At 45.8% G+C, this 24,506-nt stretch overlaps 1 protein-coding gene across 7 annotated transcripts; it reads left to right on the top strand.

The window, feature by feature from the left end:
- Window positions 1–1,472: 1,472 nt before the first annotated feature.
- ARSL (arylsulfatase L) lies at window positions 1,473–24,506 on the top strand. Of its 7 annotated transcripts, none has more exons than XM_049704886.1 (11): window positions 1,473–1,773; window positions 6,329–6,373; window positions 7,011–7,117; window positions 8,408–8,529; window positions 11,324–11,446; window positions 13,066–13,489; window positions 14,988–15,124; window positions 16,228–16,362; window positions 16,737–16,899; window positions 19,107–19,228; window positions 24,072–24,506. In XM_049704886.1, the coding sequence occupies exons 3-11, from the start codon at window positions 7,062–7,064 to the stop codon at window positions 24,449–24,451; spliced, it is 1,662 nt and encodes a 553-aa protein (XP_049560843.1). In that variant the 5' UTR covers window positions 1,473–1,773; window positions 6,329–6,373; window positions 7,011–7,061; the 3' UTR covers window positions 24,452–24,506. The 7 variants fall into 7 exon arrangements, with proteins under 7 accessions (XP_049560843.1, XP_033276139.1, XP_033276142.1 ...); XM_033420248.2 differs by having other exon boundaries at window positions 6,956–7,117; XM_033420251.2 differs by lacking the exon at window positions 24,072–24,506 and adding an exon at window positions 21,598–23,127 and having other exon boundaries at window positions 6,956–7,117.

Here is a 24,506-nt window from a genome sequence, read left to right as displayed (position 1 = left end):
CAGTAAGAGTCCCCCTTCATCATCCCCTCTCTCCAGTCCCTGGTGACCACTCAACGTGTCCAGCCCCAAATCTCTATGGCTTTACCTATCCTGGACAATTTATATAAATGAAATCGTACACTGTGTGTCCTTCTGTGTCTGGCTTCTCTCACTGAGCATCACGTTTTTGAGGTTCATCACGTTGAAGCCTGTGTCCGTGCTTCAATCCTTTTGACGACCGTAATATGCCACTGTGTGGATAGACCCCTAAATGAACTCCAAATGGAGCAAAGACCTAAAACAGGGGGCTTAAAAGTACAAAGCTCTTACCGGAAAATACAGGGTTAAGTCTTCATGACTTCGGACTTGGCAATGATTCCTTCGCTATGACACCAAAAGTACAAGCGATCAAAGAGGGAAAAATAGATACATTTTACTGCCTCAGAATTAAAAACCGGTGTGTGTCAACGCATACGGCCAAGAGAGTGAAGAGACAGCCCGCAGCACAGGAAATTTTATTGGCAACACCCTCATGATAGTATTTCTGAATTCGAGATGCATTTTACTGTGCAGCCAGGTGGCAGTCACAACCTACCTGGGCAGAAACTTTCTGCCCGCACCTTCTGGAAAGTTCAGGAAAGTGCTGGTGACCTAGCATCAGACGGGCATGAGTGACTCACAGTATGTTCACTGTTCTCATGACTGCAGGTTTTCCAAGTTGTCTTTTTTGGTCCCAGAAAGCTGCATCCAAAGTCCACCAACCAGGTATAAGTAATTTCAATCCCAGTTCTTCCCAGTTTTCACCAGCTTTGGGGTGCGATATAGTCACATTGACAAGGCGAGCTAGGGTCAGGTCTTCTCCTGCATCCAAATGCCCCCTTCTTCCCCGGAGGGGTCTTTTGGGGGGTAACTGATTTGCTTGTAGATACATCGGGTACATCTATAAATGCAACCTTACTCAGCCATAAAAAGGAACGAAACTGCAGCATTTGCAGAGACGCGGGTGGACCTAGAGACTGTCTTACAGAGTGAAGGAAGTCAGACAGAGAAAAACAAATACCGTATATTAACACATAGATGTGGAATCTCGGGAAACGATACAGATGAACTTATTTGCAAAGCAGAAATAGAGACACAGACGTACAGAACAAACGTTTACATTAGCGAATAGAAAAGAAAAAGAAATTGGCGTGCAGCCAAAAACGAGTTTCCACCGAGAGTCACGTTATCAGGTAATTAAACATCATTTGTATCTAGAGGTAGCTGCAGCTTAGTCAGAGCTATTTTCTGTCTTCTGTTTATTTTGAAGGCGGATGCCAGAGGCGACAGAAACAGGACGTTTCAGGACTGTTCCAGAGGGATGTTCAAGGCAACTGCTTCCCTGCTTTGAGACACAGCCAGCAAATGCCCCGTCTGACTTGACCAAAGGCCAGGCGGGGTTCAACCTACTTGTGAATGAAAGACTCCCTGTTTCCAGCAAGAGTTGTCAGAGATCCCTCTGCAAGTGTTACAGTTTGTAAATGAGAACAGAAGGGCTTCTGTAGAAACCCGAAAAGCGCAGACAACAGACGCCAGGGACTTCCCGGCCCCTTCTCTGGACAACCTAACTTGGTTTCCGTACGATCCTTGTTGCTCTGAAGAGTGAATCAGCCGGCACATGCGTGCACCGGAGAGAGGTCCTTGACTCAGAGCTGAGATCGTGTCTCCCGGCAAGAGGACCCAGAGGGCTGGTCCCCCCCGAGAAGCAGCCGTTCGCTTACCTACAGCCGGCCTGGCCCAGAGACAGCCCTTCAGGTAACCAGCTTTTCTTGAGACGCTAGCAAGGCCGCTCCAGCCCGGCCAGCGACCCGTGGCAGCCCCCCTAAGTACGCGTGGCTGCAGGGCACACGGCAGCATCTGGCCGTATGTTAGAGGCAACTTTCTTAAACATGGAAAGCAAAGATGCATGTCAGACTTTTGCCTTGGGTGATGTCTACAAGGAATGCAGAATTTAGTTCAGAAAGAGAGCGAACGTAACCACGCGAGATGTTAAGAGATTTGGGAGCATGTGGATTGGACGTTGAAGAGATGCTAAGATTAAAAACGGAACCGGGTTTGGGAACAGGGCTCAAGTGTAGTGGAGAAATGAGACGTGCTGCCTGGGGTCTGGAGGACAGCGGGGAACCAGGGGTTGTAATTCTTTCTCCCCTGGAAGAGCATCAAAGGCTACATTATGGGTAATACTTCATTGCAGGGTTTTCTTTCTCTTTTTCTCTTTTTTCTTTTAAATGGTCAAAGTATTTGACTTTTTTTTTTTTTTGTTAAGTATTCTTTTTTTTTTTCTCAAATCTTTATCGGCGTATAATTGCTTTACATTGTTGTGTTAGTTGCTGCTGTATAACAAAGTGCATCAGCTATACGTATGCATATATCCCCATATCCCCTCCCTCTTGCGTCTCCCTCCCACCTTCCCCACCCCACCCCTCTAGGTCGTCACAAAGCATGCAGTTGATCTCCTTGTGCTTATTGAGATATAATTAGCAGATACCATTGTGAGAGTTTGCTGTACACAAAGGGTCAGTTTGATAACATTTCTATGTTGCAATATGATTGCGACAATAGCGCGTTAGCTAACACTGCTATCACCTCCGTAGTTGCCATTGCTTTTTTGTGTTGAAAACAATTGAGATCTAGTCTCTTAGCAACTTTGACACTTAACATCACAGCAGTGTTGAGTGTAATCACTGTGGGTGGGTTGGCTCTCCAGAAATTATTCACCTACATGTTGCAAGTTTGCATCCTTCAACATCCTCCCATTTCTCCCACCCCCCACCCCCTGCAACCACCACCCTACCCTCTGCTCTTTCTTTGTCTCTTTCTTATGGAAAGTTTTCTCTGGTAGCCAACATGGAGAAAAGCATGCAGTGTTCTAAGGGATAAGATGCTGTGTTCATTGGAACAGAAGAATACGCTCCTTCTGTGTAGCTAAGTATAGAGAGCCTATCACTGAAGAGGTAAACCAAAGATTTGATAAAACTAAACCTCGTATGACATTTCCACCATATGCTCAAGCGGCGTATATACACTCAACTCTAACCCACCAGCAGAACAAGTAGAACCAGTCACATTCCCTAGAAAAGTCAGAAGAAGCCCATAATATGCTTTTTCTGGGGGAAAAAAAAAAGATTAAAATAGATGTAAAGAAAACCTTCATATCTACTTTATACTATATTATATATGTTCATATTTTTATATATGATTATTGTGTAGTATATATTTTATATATACATGTATCTATACATACATATACATAAATGTATTTATTTCATATATAAATACATATAAATTAAAATGTTCATATAGACCTCCTGAGAGGTAAGGATTTGTAGCCAAAAATTGCAAAATGGAACAAACGAAAGGGTTCGGCGAATGCCGATGGTATGAAACGAAAGCATTTCCAGCTTCCCCCCCTGCTCAATTTGAGATGCGCCATCCAAACTGTCTACATGTTAAAACAGGTCTAGTAGGCAAAGTCCCTGGTGTTCTGTCCTTCCATCAGAGAGTGGAGTAGTTTCATCCACAACATAGATATTGTATGAGTCCAACTCCATGACATTCTGGAAAAGGTAAAATTAGGGAGGCAGTAAAAGGATCAGTGGTTGCCAGGGGTTAAGATGGGAAGAGGGGTGAACAGGCAAAGCACAGAAGATTTTTAGGGCAGTGAAACTACTCTATATGATACTCTAATGGGCGGGGGCCGGGGTGTACATGGCATTGTACCTTGTCCACCCATGGGATGTATAACACCGAGAAAGAAGCCTAAAGCTAACTCTGTGCTTTGGATGATACAGAAAGCAAACAGACAATCACCTTGCAACAGGTCTCCCACCTGTACACCAGCTACCAGACGCGAAAAAGAGGCAGCAAGCCAGGTAGCTCACATCTCACTAAGATCCTTCTTCGAAAGGAATGAGGTAAATAAACAGCCTGGGCCTTTGCACAGTCACGGTACGTCTCACCAGGCGTGATAGGAGCCCTCAGCCTTGATCCCAACTGAAAGCTTCCCCGCTACAGAGGCAGTGACCACAGAGAGCCATCCAGAGAAACCTGTCTGCGGGGTTTCTCGCTGCCCAAGCCCTGTCCCAGTTGCATGCAGTGGTCATCCGGCTGACGACAGGTGCACTGCCCTGTCCTTGTGCTGAGGAGGACGCAGCTTGGGGAGGTGTGAGAAAGCACCTGAACTGCAAGTGAGCTTGGAAGGAGCCACCTCTGTCTTGCAGGCAAGGGCTAATGTCCAGAGAACACGAAGCACCAGGAAATGTCAGGCTAGCTCAGAAGGAGAAGGGTGGAAGCACACTGGGGCATTTCTCCTTGGAGAAGGCCCTGCATAGAGTGATCCACGCCTCTGCACACACAGCCAGCCAGCAGCTAGTCTGCACCTTCCCAGGGGACAGCTTAGATGGAGAGGGTGTCACTCTGAAAGGCTGGATGTCCCCAGCTCGGAAGCTCGCCCACCACGCGAGCCAACTTCTCTTCAGACAACTCATGAGCAGAGCTTCTGGGTCACTGCAAAAGCCATGCCAGGTCAAGGGCCACTGACCCCCAGAAGCCCCAAGTTGGCTTCCCTCATGTCTTCATGGCTCCTCATGGCCACAAACAGGCTGCCAGGGACCAGCATTTTTATTACACATAATGTTGCCCAGTCACCCATTGACATTCTTCCTTTATTGGGTTTCCAGGGAAACAGAGCTAGAAAGTTAGCCCAAGGTCTGGTTCTCACGCATCAAGGGACAGGATTGCCAGTTATCTGCAGAAAGTAGCTGTTGTCACCAGACGGCTTTGTAGACAAGTAAATACACGTGTTCTTCCCCTTTCCTATGATCGTTTTGTAGGGACAGCAGCATACTCTCTTGACCCTTTTTTTTTTTTCATTTAAAATATATTGGATAGGGCTTCCCTGGTGGTGCAGTGGTTGAGAGTCCACCTGCCGATGCAGGGGACACGGGTTCGTGCCCCGGCCCGGGAAGATCCCACATGCTGCAGAGTGGCTGGGCCCGTGAGCCATGGCCGCTGAGCCTGCGCGTCCGGAGCCTGTGCTCCACGACGGGAGAGGCCACAACGGTGAGAGGCCCACGTACCACAAAAAAAAAAAAAAAAAAAATGGTTAAGATGGGAAATTTTGTTATATGTGTTTACCACAATCAAAAAAATTTTTAAATATGAATTGGAGATCATTTCGTATCAATATTTTATCACTTAATTTTGCATTTTCCTTTATACTCCTGCCTTCTATATCGGGAATCAGGAATCTCTGGTCTGTTTGGCAAACTCTGCCTGTTTTTGGAAATCAAGTTTAATTGGAGGACAACAAGGGCCAGTCATCTGGGTTGTCCGTGGCCATTTCCATGCTATGACGGCAGAGAGAAGTAGTAGCGACAAGACCATCTGGGCAGAAAAGCCCAAAATATTTACCATCGGCTCTTGATAAACACATGTTCTACATTCTTTTTTATTTTGGCCGCGCCTTGAGGCTTGCAGGACCTTAGTTCCCCGACCAGGGATTGAACCCCGGCCCCGGCAGTGGAAGTGTGGAGTCCAAACCACTGGACCACCAGGGAATTCCCCACATTCTTTTTTTTTTTTTAAGTCACATCAGGACTCAAACGCAAAGGCAGACACCCCCAAACCAGCTGGTTTTTCCAGCTCATCAGGCTGGAGCAGAATTCCAACCAGGACGGAGGCACTCCAGCTCTGCCCACAGCCTACCTCCTACATTCTGCTCCCAGGTACGTTATTTGCACATTGGCTCCGTTTCACCCAAGGGCCTATCTCAAGGGCGTTCACAGCTTCCTCAAGCTGAAACACGTTCCACTGGAGCGGAACACCCACTTTGTCCAGAGCTTGTGCAAGTGAGAGCCGTGAACCACGACCTTGGTGAGGCCCCAGAATTCCAGAACCTTCAGCGGAAACGTGGCTTTGCTTCCTTGCTCCATGTATGGGATTTAAGATCCATCTGGACCAAACATGGTTCCTGGCAGCCACTCCTGGATCTAGAACACCTCGGGAACTTTCACCTGCAGGGAGATACGTTTCTGTTCTGACAGAGTGCCTCAAAACCGATCACACTCTGACCTAAGCTAGAGCTAACAAAGGCCATGCTCTCCGTTCTAAAGACAGTGTTCAGCATTCGTAAAGCTTTCTGAGTAGGGAAGAACATTCATTCCTTGATGAGTTTTTAGTAGTTAAGATGTTATTGATAGCATCAGAGAGAATCCACGTTTCCCTTCTCGTTACAGACTTACTGTCTGACTTCCTGCATTAGTTCATTTTCTGCTGCCTGTGTTAATATCAACCTCTTTATCTCTTCCAGGAAATACAAGGACAGAGAGGACATGTTACATCTGGAACACTCTTGGTAAGATAGGATGATGGGCACTCGTTCATCTTCTAGGTCTGCCTCTGTGTTCCTTCATGTCGCTTTCTCAGAATGCATTGATAGTAAACTGATCTTTCTAAATTAGTAATTGATCCCTCCCCTCCTGAGAATTCACGATTAATATACACGTTCCACGCACCCTTTCCTGGGAGGCGCTCCCCGGCAGCTACAGAAAGAAGTCCACCTCACTCTTTCCGATGCAGCTGTGCGTCCAGTCTTGCCATGGGGCCGGTGTCTGGTTTTCTGGGAAGCCCACGACACAAATTCCATCAGATTCAGATTTCCATCTTTATTTCATGACGCTGCTGGGGATTGGAACACCATTGTCCTGCTGTTTATTTGCGTGCCCAGGGTGGCATCCGTGAAAGGATGAGTTGTTTTTAACTTTAAAAAAAAAAAAGCAAGAAAGAGAGAGAAAAAATTCAAATGCCTAAGAGGTGTATTCAAACTCTTCTGAAATGGGATGATAATATCAAAGTCCCCTAAAAGAGGGAACCCAACTTCCCACTTACAGAAGTAGTGTCAATAAGGTGGAAAGCAGCATGAAGCCTTGTTGGGTAGCTTGTTTTTCAGGAGCTGGCTGGCTCTGACAGTCAGTGTGCTTCTGGATTTGAAGCCCTCAGCTTGCCGCAGTCTATCTGGTTCCCGTCCGAATATCCTTCTCCTGATGGCAGACGATCTCGGCATTGGAGATGTCGGCTGCTATGGCAACGACACCATAAGGCAAGGACCAGAGAATTGCTCATCTGACACCCCGGTGCAGAGGCCACTGATATCGCATCTGACCCTCGGTCTGTGCAGTTCAAACTATAACAGAATTGTACACACATCATTTCTCTGAACGCCCTTAATCCCGCCTTCTTCCCACACCTGCACGAACGCCAGCTCACACGCATCCTGTGTGTGAATAATCGCTTCACTCTTAAGTATGATCTCCATCAGCACAGTCTCTGGTAGCACAGGCACTACCCTGACGCTGCATCTGAGTCCCACCCTCACGTACCACCGACAGTGTGCTGGTAGCGTGGAGTCAAATCTTCCAGTTAGGATTAGCGTGCCCGCACAGCTGTGCTTAAAATGCGTAACCAGCAAGGACCTCTGTAGAGCACAGGGGGCTCTGCTCAATCCTCTGTAACGACCTAAATGGGAAAAGAATCTGAAACAGCATAGATACACGTCTGTGGATAGCTGAGTCACTGTGCCGCACCCCTGAAACTAACGCAACATGGCTCATCAACCCCACGCTAATATAAAATAAAAAGTAAAGAGAAAAAGAAGACTGTGTCCTAAGTGAGAAGTCACTCTGGACTCTCAGTTCTGGATCTCTTATCGTCTCTGCCTCGGCACCAGTCGTATATTGTGGAAACTTGGTAAATAATAACGCAGTGGATACTTCTTTGAGGTTTCAGAAGACATTTGAAGTTTTTCCACTGCCTTTTTAAAAATTACTAATTGTCATTGGACTATAGTTGCTTCACAATGCTGTGTTAGTTTCTGCAGTATAACAAAGTGAATCAGTTAGACGTATACATACAGCCACTCTTTTTTAGATTCCCTTCCCATGTAGGTCACCGCAGAGCACTGAGTAGAGTTCCCTGTGCTATACAGTAGGTTCTCATTAGTTACCTATTTTATATATAGTAGTGTGTCTATGTCCATCCCATTCTCCTAATTCATCCCACCCGCCCAGTATCCATATGTTCGTTCTCAACGTCTGTGTCTCTATTCCTGCTTTGCAAAGAAGTTCATCTGTACCATTTTTCTAGACGCCACATGGAAAAGATATTATACGGTATTCGTTTTTCTCGTCTGGCTTGCTTCACTCTGTATCACAGCCTCTAGGTCCATCCCCAGCTCTGCAAAGCCGTTGTCTTTTGTTCGTTCCTAAGAACGCATGCATGTGTTAATTGGTGACTGGAAAGTTTTCTATTAAGTAGGATGTCACTGTGCTTACGGGAAAAGCCTCTGTGTTTGTGCGCTAAGGAGTAAAGCAGTTAACGTCTCCGTCTGCAGGACTCCGAACGTTGACCGCCTTGCCGCGGATGGCGTAATGCTCACCCAGCACATCGCCGCGGCTTCCGTGTGCACGCCAAGCAGAGCCGCTTTCCTAACAGGCAGATACCCTCTCCGATCAGGTTTGTCCTTCCTTCCGTCTAACCACGCAGTGGGCAGGAACATGCTCTTTTTGACTAATCACGTGCGGATTCTCCAGTACAGTGGGAAGAGAACGCTCTAAGTCCCCCATCAGATTGGAGTCCGTAAGAGCTATAGATAATGAGGTGACACTGGTAGAGCCCGGTGCATTTGATTGTCTCCTGTGATGTGGATAACCATATAAGGCAGGCGTTGGCAAACTCTTTCTCTAAAGGGCGAGATATTAAATACTTTCGTCTTTGTGGGCCATGTAGCCTGTGATACAGCTACACAACTCTACTGTTGTAGCTTGAGAGCAGCTACAGACCTTACATACATAAATGAGCATGGCTGTGTTCTGATAAAACTTTATTTATGAACACTGAAATTTAAATCTCATATAGTTTCCTATGTTATGAAACATACTACTTCTTATTTTTTCCCCGACCATTAAATAAAACGTACAAAACCATTCTCCACCTGCAGGGGTTATGCAATCAGGTGGTAGGCAACATTTGCCCCGGGGGGCATAGCTTTTCAACCCTTAGTATAACATACGTAATCATCTACCCCGAGGGATATTAAGGGACCTAACAGGCATTATCATGACTCTGGTTGTGCAGAAGTTTAAGTAACCAAATATGTTTATTCTGAAGAAGAAGAGATAGGGGTCTCCGAAGATTGTTTTCAAATCTCTGCCCGCCGCGTGGAAAAGGAATTTCTTTTGCTCTCTGTGGCCCCAAGAAAAAGATCTGAGACCTCGGAATGATTTTAAAGAGGGAAATACGTCGACAAAATATTCCTCCCCTTCCACCTCAGGGGCTCCAAAATCATCCTCTCTTGCATTAAAAGTCATGCAGATCTTTTGTTACAAAGTTCTGGGGTTTTTGTTTGGTTGGTTTTGGTTTTGGTTTTAGTTTTGTTTTTTGAGAGGTTTTTGGTGTGTTTTCTTTTGTTTCTTTGTTTTTTTGGCTTTTTTGTTTTCTTTTGTTGTTTGTTTTTGGGGGGTTTGGGGCTTTTTGGTTTTTTGGTTTGGGGGGTTTTTTTGGTTTGTTTTTCAGAGAGGTTTGGAGGGTTTTTTTCTCCCAATCTTCTATCTCCCTGGGGATTTGGGTAGAAAATAGACTAAAAGTTTGAAAGTCTGTATAATGTCCTTCTGCCCTTTGACCCTGAAGCTGACTCCTGGGAGTAGGGACAGACTTCAGACCCTATATCAGCCGGAGTTCTCCAGAGAAACAGAGCCAACAAGATCTTTCTATCATCTATCTATCTATCTATCATCATCTATCATCTATCTATCATGTATCTATCTATCTATCTTCTATCTATCATCTATCTTTCCATCTATCATCTATCTGTGGTCTATCATTTATCTATCATCTATCTATCTCTAATGTATCTATTCATCTATCATCTATCTATCCATCTATCATCTATCTATATATATATCCATCTATCATCTATCTATCTATCTATCATCTGTCTACCTATCTATCCATCTACCATCTATCAATCTATCAGCTGTTTATTTAGGATCTACCATCTCTGTCTCCTACTCTGTAAAGAGATTTATTTTAAGGAACTGGCTAGTGTGACTGTGTGGTTGGCAAGTCCAGAATCCTCAGGGCAGGACAGCAGGCTGGAGACGCAGGTGGGATCTGGTGTTGCAGTCTTGAAGCAGAATCCCTTCTGTGTCTGGAAACCTCAGCTTTTGTCCTGGAGACCTCCAACGGACTGGATGAGGCCACCCACCTGCACGGGGGTCACCTCCTTTAGTTGAAGTCGATTGATTGCAGATGTTAACCAAATCTACACAAGACTTTCACAGCAACACCTAGACCCATGGACTAGTGTTTGCATGGCTGGGGACCGTAGCCTGGTCAAGTTGACCCATCAAAGTGACCCACAGAGACCCTCCTATATATAGTTCTCTGCAACCTGCTCAGGGAAGAATAAATCCTCGACAACATAAGCTGAAACACCCCAACTTTCTTTGTCCTGACCTAGAACTATTTGGTTTTCACTAGCCTTCATTGAACCAGACGCATTCTTGAGGTTTTGGAAAATCTCAGAATTCTCCACATTTCCAAAGCATGATCACTGAGAACTTCATTCGCTCTTTGAACCAAGTGGATCCTCTCTGATCAGACTGAGCTGCAGTCATCGAAAAGGTCTAGGAGGCAAAGAGCATCTTCTAAATCGTTGGTTCTCAACTGCACACTGCAGAGCTTTATAAAAATATTGAACCTACATTTTTAAATGATTGGGTAGACGTCCTGGATCTATCAGGGTCAGGATGAATTATGTCCGTGGCTCCCTACCTTTTCAGCACATTAGAATCATTTGGGGGGACCTTTTAACCATTCCAGATTCCACCCCAGACCAACTAATATCACAGTCTCTGGGGTGATATGATAACCAGGTGTCAAGATATTCTGGAAACCCCTCCCATGATTCCAATGTGCAGACCAGTTTGAGAAGTACTGGATTCTATCAAGAGTTTGGTGAAATCATAAAATCATTTTTAATTCTGTTTTCCTTTTCATTTAATTCTCTTTCGGCTTACAACCTTGACACAGCAGGACCGTAAGTCTTCTCGCTAACATTTTCGATTAATGAATCATCTCCTTTGCTGACAAAAATAAAACCCATGAGACCAACCCATGTCGGAAGTAAATTTTCAACTGAATTTTGAATAATGGAGATTTCCACCGAATGTTCTAAGTTAAAGTGATAATAATGATGATACAAATCGATGTCTGATTGTAACATTTCTTTGAAAACGATTGATCAAAGGTATGGTGTCCAGTAATGGTTACCGTGTTCTTCAGTGGACGGGCGTATCTGGAGGACTTCCACCAAATGAAACAACTTTTGCAAAAATATTGAAAGATAAAGGCTATGCCACTGGACTCATAGGTATGGACATTTTCTAAGTATTAAGCACATTACTTTTTTTTTCACATCTTTATTAGAGTATAATTGCCTTACAATGGTGTGTTAGTTTCTGCTCTATAACAAAGTGAATCAGCTATACATATATCCCCATATCTCCTCCCTCTTGTGTCTCCCTCCCACCCTCCCTATCCCACCCCTCTAGGTGATCACAAAGCACTGAGCTGATCTCCCTGGAGCACATTACTTTTATAGGGAGGTTATAGTCAAGTAAGAAGTTTGGAAGTGAAATAGTTGGGACACAGTGGGATTTCTCATTTCTTTTCTAATTTTACCAAGTTACCAAAAATTTTCATCATGCTGTTTTTCCCCATTTCCTGTCTAGAAATGTGACCACACAGCTTAGAACCTTCCTGTCTGCTTCCGTAAAGAGCAGGCTTATCTTTCTATACGTCAACAAACCACGTACGTCATGTGTGGAATGAATGAAAATTAGGGACGGCGGTTTCTTGGAAGGGGCCCAAGGAGTCATTATCATGTTATAGTAATAAGTTTTGCTAACAGTCTCCTTTGTCGATCAGAAAGAGCAAAGCTAACTCTTTAGCTCTTTGAATATAGAATAGATTAGCTCTTTGAATATAGAATAGAATCCAATAGATTCGTGGATATATCGCTCGGGAAATCACATGAGGTCTTCTGGGTGACGGACACCATTGGGCTGCTAGAAGGTACACAGAGCGTATCAACACTCCAGCAGTGACAGCAGGGGAGCTAATCACCTTCCACTGACTGAACACGACAGGTGGGGTCTGCAAAACCTGTCACCCACCACCACCCTGACTGTGATTATAATGAATTAGCAAAAGGGACGGAGAATTCTAAAGTCAGGAAACCTTCTGCTCATGCTGGTCACATCAGATGGAGTTTTCTAGAGCCGTGTGACCACTGTGTGCCTTGATCATTGCTCTCCTGTAGACAGTCACAAAGTCAGGTGGAGTCGACTGAATAAGGGTCACCAAAGATAGCAGGTCCTAACTGCTGGAACCCGCAAATATAACCTTACCTAGGGAAAAAGGGTCTTTGCAGATGTGATTCAGTGAAGGGTCTTGACATGAGGAGATGATCCTGGATTATCCAGATTTCCTTATATACAAGGACAAGGGTCCTTTCAAGAGGGAGACAGACACATATCTGACTACAAAGAGGAGTGAGTGAGACCATTGAGGCAGAGATGGGAGGGATGCGGCCACGAGCCTGGGGACGCCTGGAGCCCCCAGAAGCTGGAAGAGGCGGGAAGGACCCTCCCCTGGAGCCTCTGGAGGAAGCACGGCCCTGCCCACGTGCCTTGATTTTGGACTTGCCCTCCAGAACTGTGAAAGCATAAATTCCTGTTGTTTCAAGCCACCAAGTTATGGTACTTTGTTCCAGCAGCACAGGAAATGCTGCTACACAAGGTCCTCATTCCCTTGATGTGACCTGGCCAGGCTGTGGTACAAACAACAGCAAACACTACCCCCACCTCCTCTACATCCCCACCTCATCCCACCACCCAGCAGAGAGCCTAGAACTTGGCAAGCACACCATACCGGCGCCCCCAGGGATGGTCGGACCGTTGTCACGTGTGCGTACTTCTTGCTTTTCAGGAAAATGGCATCTGGGTCTCAACTGTGAATCCTCCGATGATTACTGCCACCACCCGCTCAGCCATGGCTTTGGCCATTTCTACGGAATGCCGTTTTCCATGATGGGAGACTGTGAGCCCGGGGAAATGTCTGAAAAGCGGGCAGGCTTGGAGCATAAACTCAACGTCTGCTCGCATGTCATGGCGTTGGCCGCCTTTACACTCACCGCTGGGAAACTCACTCGCCTGGTAGCGGGCTCCTGGACTCTGGTCATCTGCTCAGCCATTGTGGCCCTACTGTGCCTCACGACCTCCTATTTCATGGGTGCCCTGATTGTTCACGCCGACTGCTTTCTGATGCGAAATCACGCCATCACCGAGCAGCCCATGTCCCTTCAAAGGACGACGGCTCTTATGCTCAAGGAGGTCTCATCCTTTGTCAAAAGGTGAGTATCAAAGGTGGCTTCAGGATGAAAATGAATTCGGAATCTGCTTCTTCTGGAATGGGTACTGGCGTGGTGAAACGGTCCCAGCTCAGAAAGACTTTTTTTTGGTAAAATGGGGCATAAATGATGTTCCCTGGAACTCAACTGGATCCGTTCAAACAACTGACCAGTCAGTTGAAATTTGCTGCTGTTCCTTCTTATTTTAGAGCCAGACCAGGGAATTCCCTGGGGGTCCAGTGGTTAGGACTCTGAGCTCGCACTGCAGGGGGCACGGGTTCTATCCCTGGTCTGCAAGCCACGTGGCATGGCTAAAAAAAAAAAAAAGAGCCAGTCCAATTCTTTGAGCACCCCTGGTTACCACAGGGGTGGTATTTAATGAACATATGAAACTGAATCACCTGTAGGTTTTGCAATAAATGCTAAGTATTTTTAAAGCTCTACCATCAGGACCAAGCGGTCCTGTGGCTAACTTCAGCCTGGATGTAAATGTGAGTGACAGTGACAAAGAGACTTACCAGGCCAGACCAGGAGGGACACAATGAAAAGCTACACCAAACGGAGGCCACTTCGTGCTCCCCAAAGGGGTTCCAGTAGAGTGGGTGACTCCATGGAACCCCAACTTACCTGGGTGGTGATCATGTTCCGGAATATTCTTAGAGAGCTATTGATGGAATTGCCAAATCTGGGTCAGGTGTGAAGCGAATACTTGGCTTTCAAATTAGAACAAACTAACCTGATGTGTCCTTATTAAGTCTAAGAGCTTCACCTTTGCTTCTGTCCTTTAAGGGTGTAGATTACGCCATAAAGATCAGGTGAAGACAGGGGAAGGTGAGGAATTGTCTAGATTGGGGAGAATCAACTTGAGATTGATAACCCCATATACATCATTTTGAAAGTGGGTTTTTTCATGACTATTCCACACCCTAAACTTCATTGCATAAGAGCAGTTGTAAAGAAAACTGAATGTGCAAATCACTTATTCTTTCAGCTAAGTTGGAAATCGAAAAATATACCGAAATAACAATAAAATGAAAGTCAGACCAGATGGCATCCTGGTATTCTATTTTACTTTCAGTCATCCGAAGTCCATAGAGTTAGAAAACGATAATCAGGAAGAAAAAGACGTATAAAATCGGTGTGGAGGGACTTCCCTGGCGGTCCAGTGGTTAGGACTCTGCGCTTCCACTGCAGGGGGCACGGGTTCGGTACCTGGTCGGGAAGCTGAGATCCCACATGCTGTGGCACGGCCGAAAAATTAAAAAATTCGTGTGGACTTTTCAAAAGACTTTAGAAGGAAGAAAGTCATCACACTGAAGATTCTCAGACACAGGAACATCGCGCCGTGGAACAGATGTACGCAGTTGCTGCTGGTGGGTAGAGCAGCACAGTCGTGTATCTGAGTAAGGACGTGACAATGAAGATTCGTATTTAGCATCTGTGGGAGCTCAAGCTCAGGTTGACCAAAAAATAACTCCCATCACATTGTATCTACTTTCAGAAACAAGCAAGGACCTTTCCTCCTCTTCGTGTCCTTTCTACATGTCCACACCCCTCTCATCACTACCGAGAACTTCCGAGGGAGGAGTCCCCATGGGCTGTACGGGGACAACACAGAAGAGATGGATTGGATGGTGGGTAGGTACCTTTTCCAGATGAGAAAGTGATGGTTCCTCGTCCAGAAACTGCAGGAGGGAAGGATGTAAAGAATGAGAAGACCAGGGCTTCCCTGGTGGCGCAGTGGTTGAGAGTCCGCCTGCCGCTGCAGGGGACACGGGCTCCTGCCCCGGTCTGGGAGGATCCCACATGCCGTGGAGCGGCTGGGCCCGTGAGCCATGGCCGCTGGGCCTGCGCGTCCGGAGCCTTTGCTCCGCAGTGGCAGAGGCCACAGCAGTGAGAGGCCCGCGTACCGCAAAAAAAAAAAAAAAATGCAGACCTGGTCAGACTGTATAAAAAAGCAACACCCAAACACCAAAGAAACACACTCGTTTTTTTAAATCTGTAACTTTTAACCAACCACCTTCACCCATTTTTTCCCACCCCTTACCCTCACCTGCAGTAGCCACCAATCTGTTTTCTCTTTCTGTAGGTGTGGCTTTTTGGATCCCACATATAAGTGAGATCACACGGTATTTGTCTTTCTCTGTCTCACATATTGCACTGAGCATAATGCCCTCAGGGTCCATGCATGTCGCGGCAAGTGGCAGGATTTCCTCCTTTCTCAAGGCTGGATAATAGTCCGTTGAATGTATACAACACATTTTCTTTATTCATTCCTCCATCGATGGACACTTGGGTTGCTTCCATGTATTGGCTATTGTAAATACTGCTGCTATGAACATGGGGGTACAGATATTTTTTATGTGACTCTAAGAAACTTAGAACTGCCACTGAAAACTATTCTTCATCCATGTACAGATGCCTTTGTCACCGTCCTTCCTAGACCATCCTGTTCCCTATTTTTCTCTGTAATCTTCTTTTGCCTCATTTGTAAGGGTTCACGACGTTGTCCTATGCAGCAGGTACACTTGTAGCTTTCCTGAAACTTTTTGGAAACAGGATGGGGCACATACAAAGACATATGTCAATCTTAGATCAAGGATGCTTAGACTAGCACAATTATATTACTGCTGACTCCCATTATGCTTTAACGCTGAAGACTCGTTTAAAGGAAGCGTTCCAAAAATCTGGTGTAAGAGTTTCTTCTATTTTGACTGGCACAAACCCATCTATTCTTGCAGGGCAGATCCTTGATACCTTGGACACGGAAGGTTTGACCAACAGTACCCTCGTTTATTTTACGTCGGATCATGGGGGATCCTTAGAGGCTCAGTTTGGAAACAATCAATATGGTGGCTGGAATGGGATATATAAAGGTAAGGGTGAGACATTCCCAGATCCATGTGTACTGGCTTCATCTCTTCCCAATAATTCCCAACGCTTTCTCTGGAATGGGAGTTCACAAAGCAAAGTCACAAAAACCAAAGGAACCCAAATGATCGTTGCGGTCAACAGAATAATGTCCCCAAAGATATCCATGTCCTGACCCCCGTGTGGTGGAAAACCAACACCCAGAATAATAAATAAAACAAAATCTATGCTCTGCCAGGGAGGAACTAAATGTCATCATGTAATTAAAGAGGGAGGGAGAGAAAGAGAGATTTAAAACAGATGGAAAGGTTAAATCACCCAGGTAAGCAACCACTTTGGATTTTCAATCACATTCTTTCCTGTTCATGTTTAAACACAGGTGGCAAAGGCATGGGCGGCTGGGAAGGTGGGATCCGGGTCCCAGGGATACTCCGGTGGCCCGGGGTGCTGCCCGCTGGCCGCCTGATCCACGAGCCCACCAGCCTGATGGATGTCTTCCCCACCGTGGTCCAGCTGGGGGGTGGCCAGGTGCCCCATGACAGGTACAGAGCAGCCCAAAGAAGGTAGTTGCGTTTTGTGTAGAGCCAACATGTATGTCAAACATCACTGTCACTTTTGTTTGGCATAAAACATCCGTGAGATCAGTATCTGGAAGAACGCTCATCATTCTCTGCTGGGATCCAACGTCTGCTTCATTTTATGCACAAAATGTCCTTCTCTTCTCAGTCTTAAGTGGAGCCATTTGATAATAAGGACGATTGTCACTGAAATGCATCAATGAATTTACTAACGATTCATCACAAGAGATTCCTTTTGATGTAGTGTGGTAGGGACTTTTCATGATCCCAGTTTTTCTTATTTTTTTATTTATTTATTATTTTATTTATTTTTTTTTGGCTGTGTTGGGTCTTCGTTGCTGCACGCGGTCTTTCTCTAGCTGTGGCCGGCAGGGGCTACTCTTCATTGCGGTGCGCGGGCTTCTCATTGCGGTGGCTTCTCTTGTCGCGGAGCACGGGCTCTAGGCACGTGGGCTCAGCAGTTGTGGCTCGCGGGCTCAGTAGTTGTGGCTCGTGGGCTTAGTTGCTCCACGGCATGTGGGATCTTCCCGGACCAGGGCTCGAACCCGTGGCCCCTGCACTGGCAGGTGGATTCTTAACCACTGCAGCACCAGGGAAGCCCGATTCCAGTTTTTCTTCCTTTAAAAATTATAGAAAATTTGGGAGGAATAGAAAGAAAATAAAATTATTTCGTAAACTTGACAACGTAGAGATGAATACATAATTAAGTTATATGATACCTATGTACTATATGTATTTAGATATATTATATATTTATATTTTATATATTTGTATAAAATACTCAGTATATATAGAGAGATATATATGTACATATCTATATATATTTAGACACTTTATACATGGACAAAAATTTTAATGGCTTTACAGTATTCTTTCAACTAACCTCTTACAGGTGGACTTCAGCCGTGTTCATTTTGAAAAAAAATCTGGCTTTGTCATTCTACTGCCTGTCATAATTACCTTCTTAGTAAAAATCCCTGGAAGTTGAATTCCTGGGTCAAAGTGTGTGGCCATTTACTAAATCTCTTGATACATTTTGTCAAATTGTTCCCTAGGAATTGCTACTGGCTGTATGTGAGAGCATCTGTTTTTAAAATAATAGAACTAAAATCAATTTAATTTATACATGTAATTTATTTATTATATAAACGACACATACAGTATGTGTGTATGCACATATACATATATGTGTGTTATCATTTCCACTGCTTTATCAGCAGAGAGGTTGAATATTACATTCTCCTCTTTTCTCTTCTCTTAATTGAATATCATGTCTCTGGTTGATTTTTTTCCCTCCTAATTGGCTGCTAATTTTTAACATTAATTTATAATATCTCATTTGTTTTAAAAATAAAAATTTGTCCATCATGTATCACAAATGTATTTTGCTAGAAGATAAAATTCAGCCATATATTGTTGCTTGGTTTTATTTATATATACATTTATATATATTTATACACACACATATGTAAACATATGTGTGTATGTATATATGAATACACGTTTGGAAATGAAATGATATATATTGTGTATATTCATGGTGTATATATATATGTGCTTTATGTATGGTGTATCCATGCAGTATGCATATATTTTATGTATATATGGTGGGTATATATATCACATATCTATGGTATATGTATGTGGTATGTGTATATGTCTAGATATTGTATATACAGTATATATAATATATAGTGTATATATTGAATATATAATACATATATTGTGTATATATTATATATTGCCTATATAGTGTATATATGTCTATTTGTATATAATGATATATATTGTGCATATAATGTATATATTTTTTATATAATGATGTATATTGCATATATACACTACATAGGCATATAGATTTCTTTTATTACATATATTTATGAAATGATTCCAGGTCTTGTTGAATGCCGCATGTTCTATAACGACTTAAAGCTCAAGTCCATATAGAACCAAGCAGGTGTTTCCATTCTGTTCAGCTATTTGTGCCTTCAGAATAAGGCTGGGGGGACCATTACTTCAGCCGAGCAAGCTGGACCCTCCAACGTCTTTTAGCCGAAGGCGCTGTGTGCAGGCGGATGGGGTGCTGACTGCCCCGGGGCGGCCCTGGGCTTGTTAAGGCCACGCCCACCTTCCAGCAGCCCCGCCCTGAGTCCCTGTGCTCCTGCCTGTAGGGTGATTGATGGCCGGGACCTGCTGCCCTTGCTCCTGGGGACAGCCCAGCACTCGGAGCACGAGTTCCTGATGCATTACTGCGAGAGCTTCCTGCACGCAGCCCGGTGGCACCAACGGAACAGTGAGTAGCCTGCCTGAAGGAGTCATGTCTTGGCCTCCGTTCGCATTTTCTGCTTCTTTGTGGCTTTTGCATGTCCACGCGAGCTCCTTTATTTCCTTCTTGGCGGTATTTTTCTTCTGATGCCGGCAACATCCTTTCACTGTCGATCATCCTGTGGTGATCGGAAGGGAATTCTCTGGTCTATGGCTTTCCCGTCCCCCAGCCCCATGAGGTGAGGTGCAACTTTTATCATCACACACACACACACGTGTACACACACAGGTGTTCCAACCTGATTCTAACCTTTCCAGTCTGTCCTCTTAATCTATATTTGCTTTCCACGTGTCTTAACTTCATGACACCATCTCATACCTGTTAGATTAACGATAACTTTGTAAAACAAGCAGTAACATGTTTAGTGAATAATTTTTGCATCTCAAACTTTTCTGGGCTGTTGTGGCCCAACAGTCCTTTCAAAAGAATTGTAAAATCATTTGCAACTATTTTTTTTTAATCCCACAGGAATATCAATATCCATTGTCTTCAACGTATAAATGATTTTGGGGGGGAAAGTGTTATCTTTACAATATCAAATGTTCCCAAACTGAGGCATGTTATGTCTCCGCACTTCTTATTGAAAAGCTATTCGTTTTACCAAGCACTTTACTCCCTTACCAAGTCATTTCATTGTATTTTAATTGCTTCCATATTTATAGCTGGATTCTCCATCATCGTCTGACTGGAGTTGCTTGAGGTTTTCTGTTTCCATGAATCTTTTTAAATCCAGCTCTTGGATTTACTAAACAACTGTATTTTTAAATTTTCTAACTGCTTGAGTTCTGCCTCTGCCTTGGTCTGTGGTAACAGACTTTCAGCTATTTGAGTTTCTTCTCTTTTCTTCATTTCTGTTTCCCTCTCTATTATTCTGCATTTTGCCCTGACATTTTCTCCCTTTTTTGTGGATTTGCCTTAAGGACTTGGTTTTCTTCCAGGGTTTGGGAAGGCCTATAGCCCTCTTGCAATTCAACTCACTCTTTTTTCTTTATGCCTCAAAACCATTCTCTGGACATGTCCAGTTGTCTGAAACAAGAATAAAAGAATACCTTTTGGAATCCCCCTTATTTGAGGAAGTTACCAATAGATTTTTAAAAAATCTCCCTCCTTTTCCTGTCCATCCTTTCCAGTAGTATCATCATCTGGGATGATTTTTATTGCTACATTTTTGGGTTTTTAAGAATTTCATAACATAGATTTCCTCTTTTAAGATTAAAAAAAAAAAAAAAAAAACTTTCACTCAGGGACTTCCCCGGAAGTCCAGTGGTTAAGACTCCGTGCTTCCACTGCAGAGGGGGACGGGTTCAATCCCTGGTTGGGGAACTCAGATCCTGCATACCATGGGGCGTGGCAAAAAAAACAACAAAAACTTTCATTCAATTACCTAGCACAATCTACAACTATTTATGCTTACGGATAATTTTTATTGCTACATTTTTGCCTTTTTAAACTTACATACTATAGATTTCCCCTTTTAAGATTTTTTAGAAAACTTTCATTCAATTGCACAGTTCAGTCTACCAGCATTTATGCTTAGGGATGATTTCTATTGCTACGCTTTTGATTTTTTAAAGTCACATATTATAGATTTCCCTTTTTAAGGGTTTTTTTTAAACTTTCCTTCAGTTCCATAGCCCAACCTTCAAGCACTGCTGTGAGTGGCACCGATACCTGGGATCAACGTTCATCCTCTTTTCCTTTACCCCGTGGCTGCCCCATTACCGAACCTCTCTTCTCTCAGTTATTGGGCAAACATCTCAATTTTTTTTTCAAGGTAGATAGGGAGTGTGTTCTTACTTTCTTTTTTTTTTTTAACTTTTCGTTTTTCGGCCGTGCCACATGCCATGTGGGATCTTAGTTCCCCAACCAGGGATCAAACCCACGTCCCCTGAATTGGGACCGTGGAGCCCTAACCACTGGACCGCCAGGGAAGTCCCCTGTTCCTACTTGCCATGTGTCTTCGACGGCCCCCTCACCGGCCTCCCCAGGTCCACTCTTCATCCCACTCCCATTGTCCACTTAGCCCTCCATGAAAACCTTTCCAGGACCACCCACCATACCGATTCCTCCCTGTGACATGAGCCAGCCCCTCCCCTTCTCTGGGGCAAAAGCTCGGACCCTAGGAGCCCCCAGTCACCAAGCTGCACCCTGTGATTCTAGAACCTGCAGTTACTGCCTCAGGGCCTTTGCACGACCCGTCCCTGCCATCGAGAACATGCTCAGGAGGCTGACCATCCTCCGTTCTTGACCTTCACGTCCCGCATCCACTATGACCCCACCCCGCACCTTGCACACGTCCGCCTTCCATCACCTGGACCGCTTGTATTTTCTTCCAGGCATCCGGCACTCTTGGCAATCTTCTCATTTCTGGTGTCTATTTACCGCTCTCTGGCCTGAGTCCCCTCCCTATGACTCTGTCTGTCTTCTCTCTGTACTCATCTGCTGAACGATGAAAACAAGCACGGACATTGAATGAGTGTCCGTCCGATGCCGATGAACTCATTTTACTCTGAAAACCCCAGCAGATCACAATTCCTGTCCCCAGTTCACAGGTGAGAAAACTGACACTTGTTAAGACAACAGGTCGCAGGGCTTCCCTGGGGATCCTTTGGTTAAGGCTCCGCGCTCCCAACGCAGGGGGCCCGGAGTTCCATCCCTGGTCAGGGAACTAGATCCCACGTGCCACAGCTAAGACCCAGCGCAGCCAAATAAGTAAATAAATATAAAAAAAAAAAAACCCAAAAAAGACAGCAGGTCACCATAAATGCTTCGAAGGGAACAGAAGCCAGTGTTCCCATAAAAACACCAAACCACAGCGGTGCCAGCCTGGGAACCAGGGCTCGCGCAGGGAAATCTGGTGGCTGTGGGGACGAAGGGAATGGGATGCCCGTCTGACCACAGGTCTTGGTTGCCCACACTTGCTGGCTGCATGGGGACCCCTGGCCTCATTCTCACTCTCCTGTCCAGGTCCCAGGAGCAGCCCCAGCCCTGCCCCATCTCCCTCCCTGGTCCCTGGTCCTCCTACACCAGGATCCAAGGGAACCCTCCCGCCTGGTCCTGGAAGAGGCACAGCCACCAGAGTCCCGCTCACTGCCCTCTGGTTACACGTGTGGCTTCCCCAGACTTGCTGCCCTGCGAGGATGCGGGGGGATGCCAGAGGGAGAGTGGGGGCCTCCTTCCCCGCGCAGCAGGAAGCCGCAGGGCTCAGGCTGTGCAGTCCTGGGTCTGACCCACGGCGGGGGGGCAGTGCTGGTGTGAGGACAGCCTCAGTCTCTCCTTCCATTTGGTCAAAATCGCTTCCTGAGGCTGAGCTAGGTCTGGTGCCAGCTGACCTCTAGGTAGTAAGTCTTCTCAGACGCTGGAGGATGTCTTACAGATGCATGCTACTCTCTCCCTCCCTTCTTTCCTTCCTCCTTCCTTCCTTCCCTCCTTCCTCCCCTCCTTCCCTCCTTCCTTCCTTCCCTCCTTCCTTCCTTCCCTCCTTCCCTCCTTCCTTCCTTCCCTCCTTCCTCCCCTCCTTCCCTCCTTCCCTCCTTCCTTCCCTCCTTCCCTCCTTCCTCCCCTCCTTCCCTCCTTCCTTCCTTCCCTCCTTCCTCCCCTCCTTCCCTCCTTCCTTCCTTCCCTCCTTCCTTCCTTCCCTCCTTCCTTCCTTCCCTCCTTCCTCCCCTCCTTCCCTCCTTCCCTCCTTCCCTCCTTCCTTCCTTCCCTCCTTCCCTCCTTCCTTCCTTCCTTCCTTCCTTCCCTCCTTCCCTCCTTCCTTCCTTCCCTCCTTCCTTCCTTCCTTCCCTCCTTTTCTTGGTGGAACCTTCACAGCTAGAGAGAAGCTCAGGAAAAACATCACTGAGAATTCACTTAGGTAACCACCGACCAGACAAGTAATTCATTCTTTTTTGTAAACAGCTCTGTGGCGCTCTCCCTCACCATCTTAGCTCCGGCTGCCATAACAAAAGACCACAGAGCAGGGAGCTTAAAGTAATGCACACTTATTTCTCACAGTTCTAGAGGCTGGAAGTGTGAGATGAAGGTGCCAGCACGGTCTGGTTCTAGGGAGGACTCTCTTCTGGGTCAGCTTCGGCCACCTTCTCCCTGTGTCCTCATGTTGGGGAGAGAGAGCTCTGGCCTCTTTCTCTTCTTATAAGGACACAAATCCCATCCCGGGGGCCCCACCTTCACAACATCGTCTAACCCTGATCACCTCCCAAGGCTCTATCTCTTAATCCCATCACGTTGGAGCTCAAGGCTTCCACAATGAATCTGGGATTGAAGGGGTGGAGGACACACAAACATTCAGTCCATGACATTCACGTCACCATAACATTCACCCTTTTCGAATGTAAAAATTGAGTGACATTTAGCACTTCACAGTGGGTGCAAACCTCACCGTCATCTAGCTCTGTAACATTTTCATCACCTCCAAAATGAAACTCCAAACCCATTAAATACTCACTCCCCAATCCCCCTCCCCCAGCCCCTGGTAACCATGAACCCACTTTCTGTGTCTGTGGATTTGCCTGTTCTGGACGCTTCCTATAAACGGATCACACACTGTGTGTCCTTCTGTGTCTGGCTTCTTTCTCTGAGCAACATGTGTTTAAGGTCCATCCACGTGGCAGCCTGTGTCAGAGCTTCACTCCTTTTCATGGCTGTGTAATATTCCACTGTGTGGATGGCCCCCATGCTGTGTATCCATCCATCACTTGATGGACACCTGGGCTGCTTCCAGCCCCTGGCACTTGTGAATCACCCAGCTCTCCAGCAATGTGTCCTGTGTCTCCATGCCAACCCTCCCCAATTCTTGCCCTTCCTCCAGGAGGGGCAGTGTGGAAAGTCCACTACGTGACCCCAGTGTTCCACCCAGCCGGAGCCAGTGCCTGCTACGGGAGAGGGGTCTGCCCATGCTTTGGGGACAAAGTAGCCCATCATGACCCACCGTTGCTGTTTGACCTCTCGAGAGACCCTTCCGAGGCCCACGCCCTCACGCCAGACACGGAGTCCTCATTCCATGAGGTGATGGAGAGAATCACAAAGGCCGTGGAGGACCATCGCCGGACGCTCAGCCCGGTTCCACTGCAGCTGGACATGCCGGACAACCTCTGGAAGCCGTGGCTCCAGCCCTGCTGTGGTCGGTTCCCCCTCTGCTGGTGCGATCGGGAAGCTGACCCACAAGAGCCGACCGCCGGGGAAAACTAGGTCCCCGCTCCCTAGGGATCTCCGTTGGGGTCAAAATAAAATGGCCTGAAGACAA

This window comes from Orcinus orca, chromosome X (assembly GCF_937001465.1).
Source record: "Orcinus orca chromosome X, mOrcOrc1.1, whole genome shotgun sequence".
Lineage (NCBI taxonomy): Eukaryota > Metazoa > Chordata > Mammalia > Artiodactyla > Delphinidae > Orcinus > Orcinus orca.
The sequence above is the reverse complement of the archived record's forward strand: the minus strand, read 5'-3'. Positions and strand labels throughout refer to the sequence as shown.

Bases quoted from the DNA above. Each gene is read 5' to 3' on its own strand.
- ARSL (XM_033420248.2), top strand. From the start codon at position 6,351: ATGTTACATCTGGAACACTCTTG. The intron at 16,363-16,736 runs GTAAGGGTGAGA...GTTTAAACACAG, and splicing joins CTGGAATGGGATATATAAAG to GTGGCAAAGGCATGGGCGGC. The intron at 16,900-19,106 runs GTACAGAGCAGC...TCCTGCCTGTAG, and splicing joins GGCCAGGTGCCCCATGACAG to GGTGATTGATGGCCGGGACC.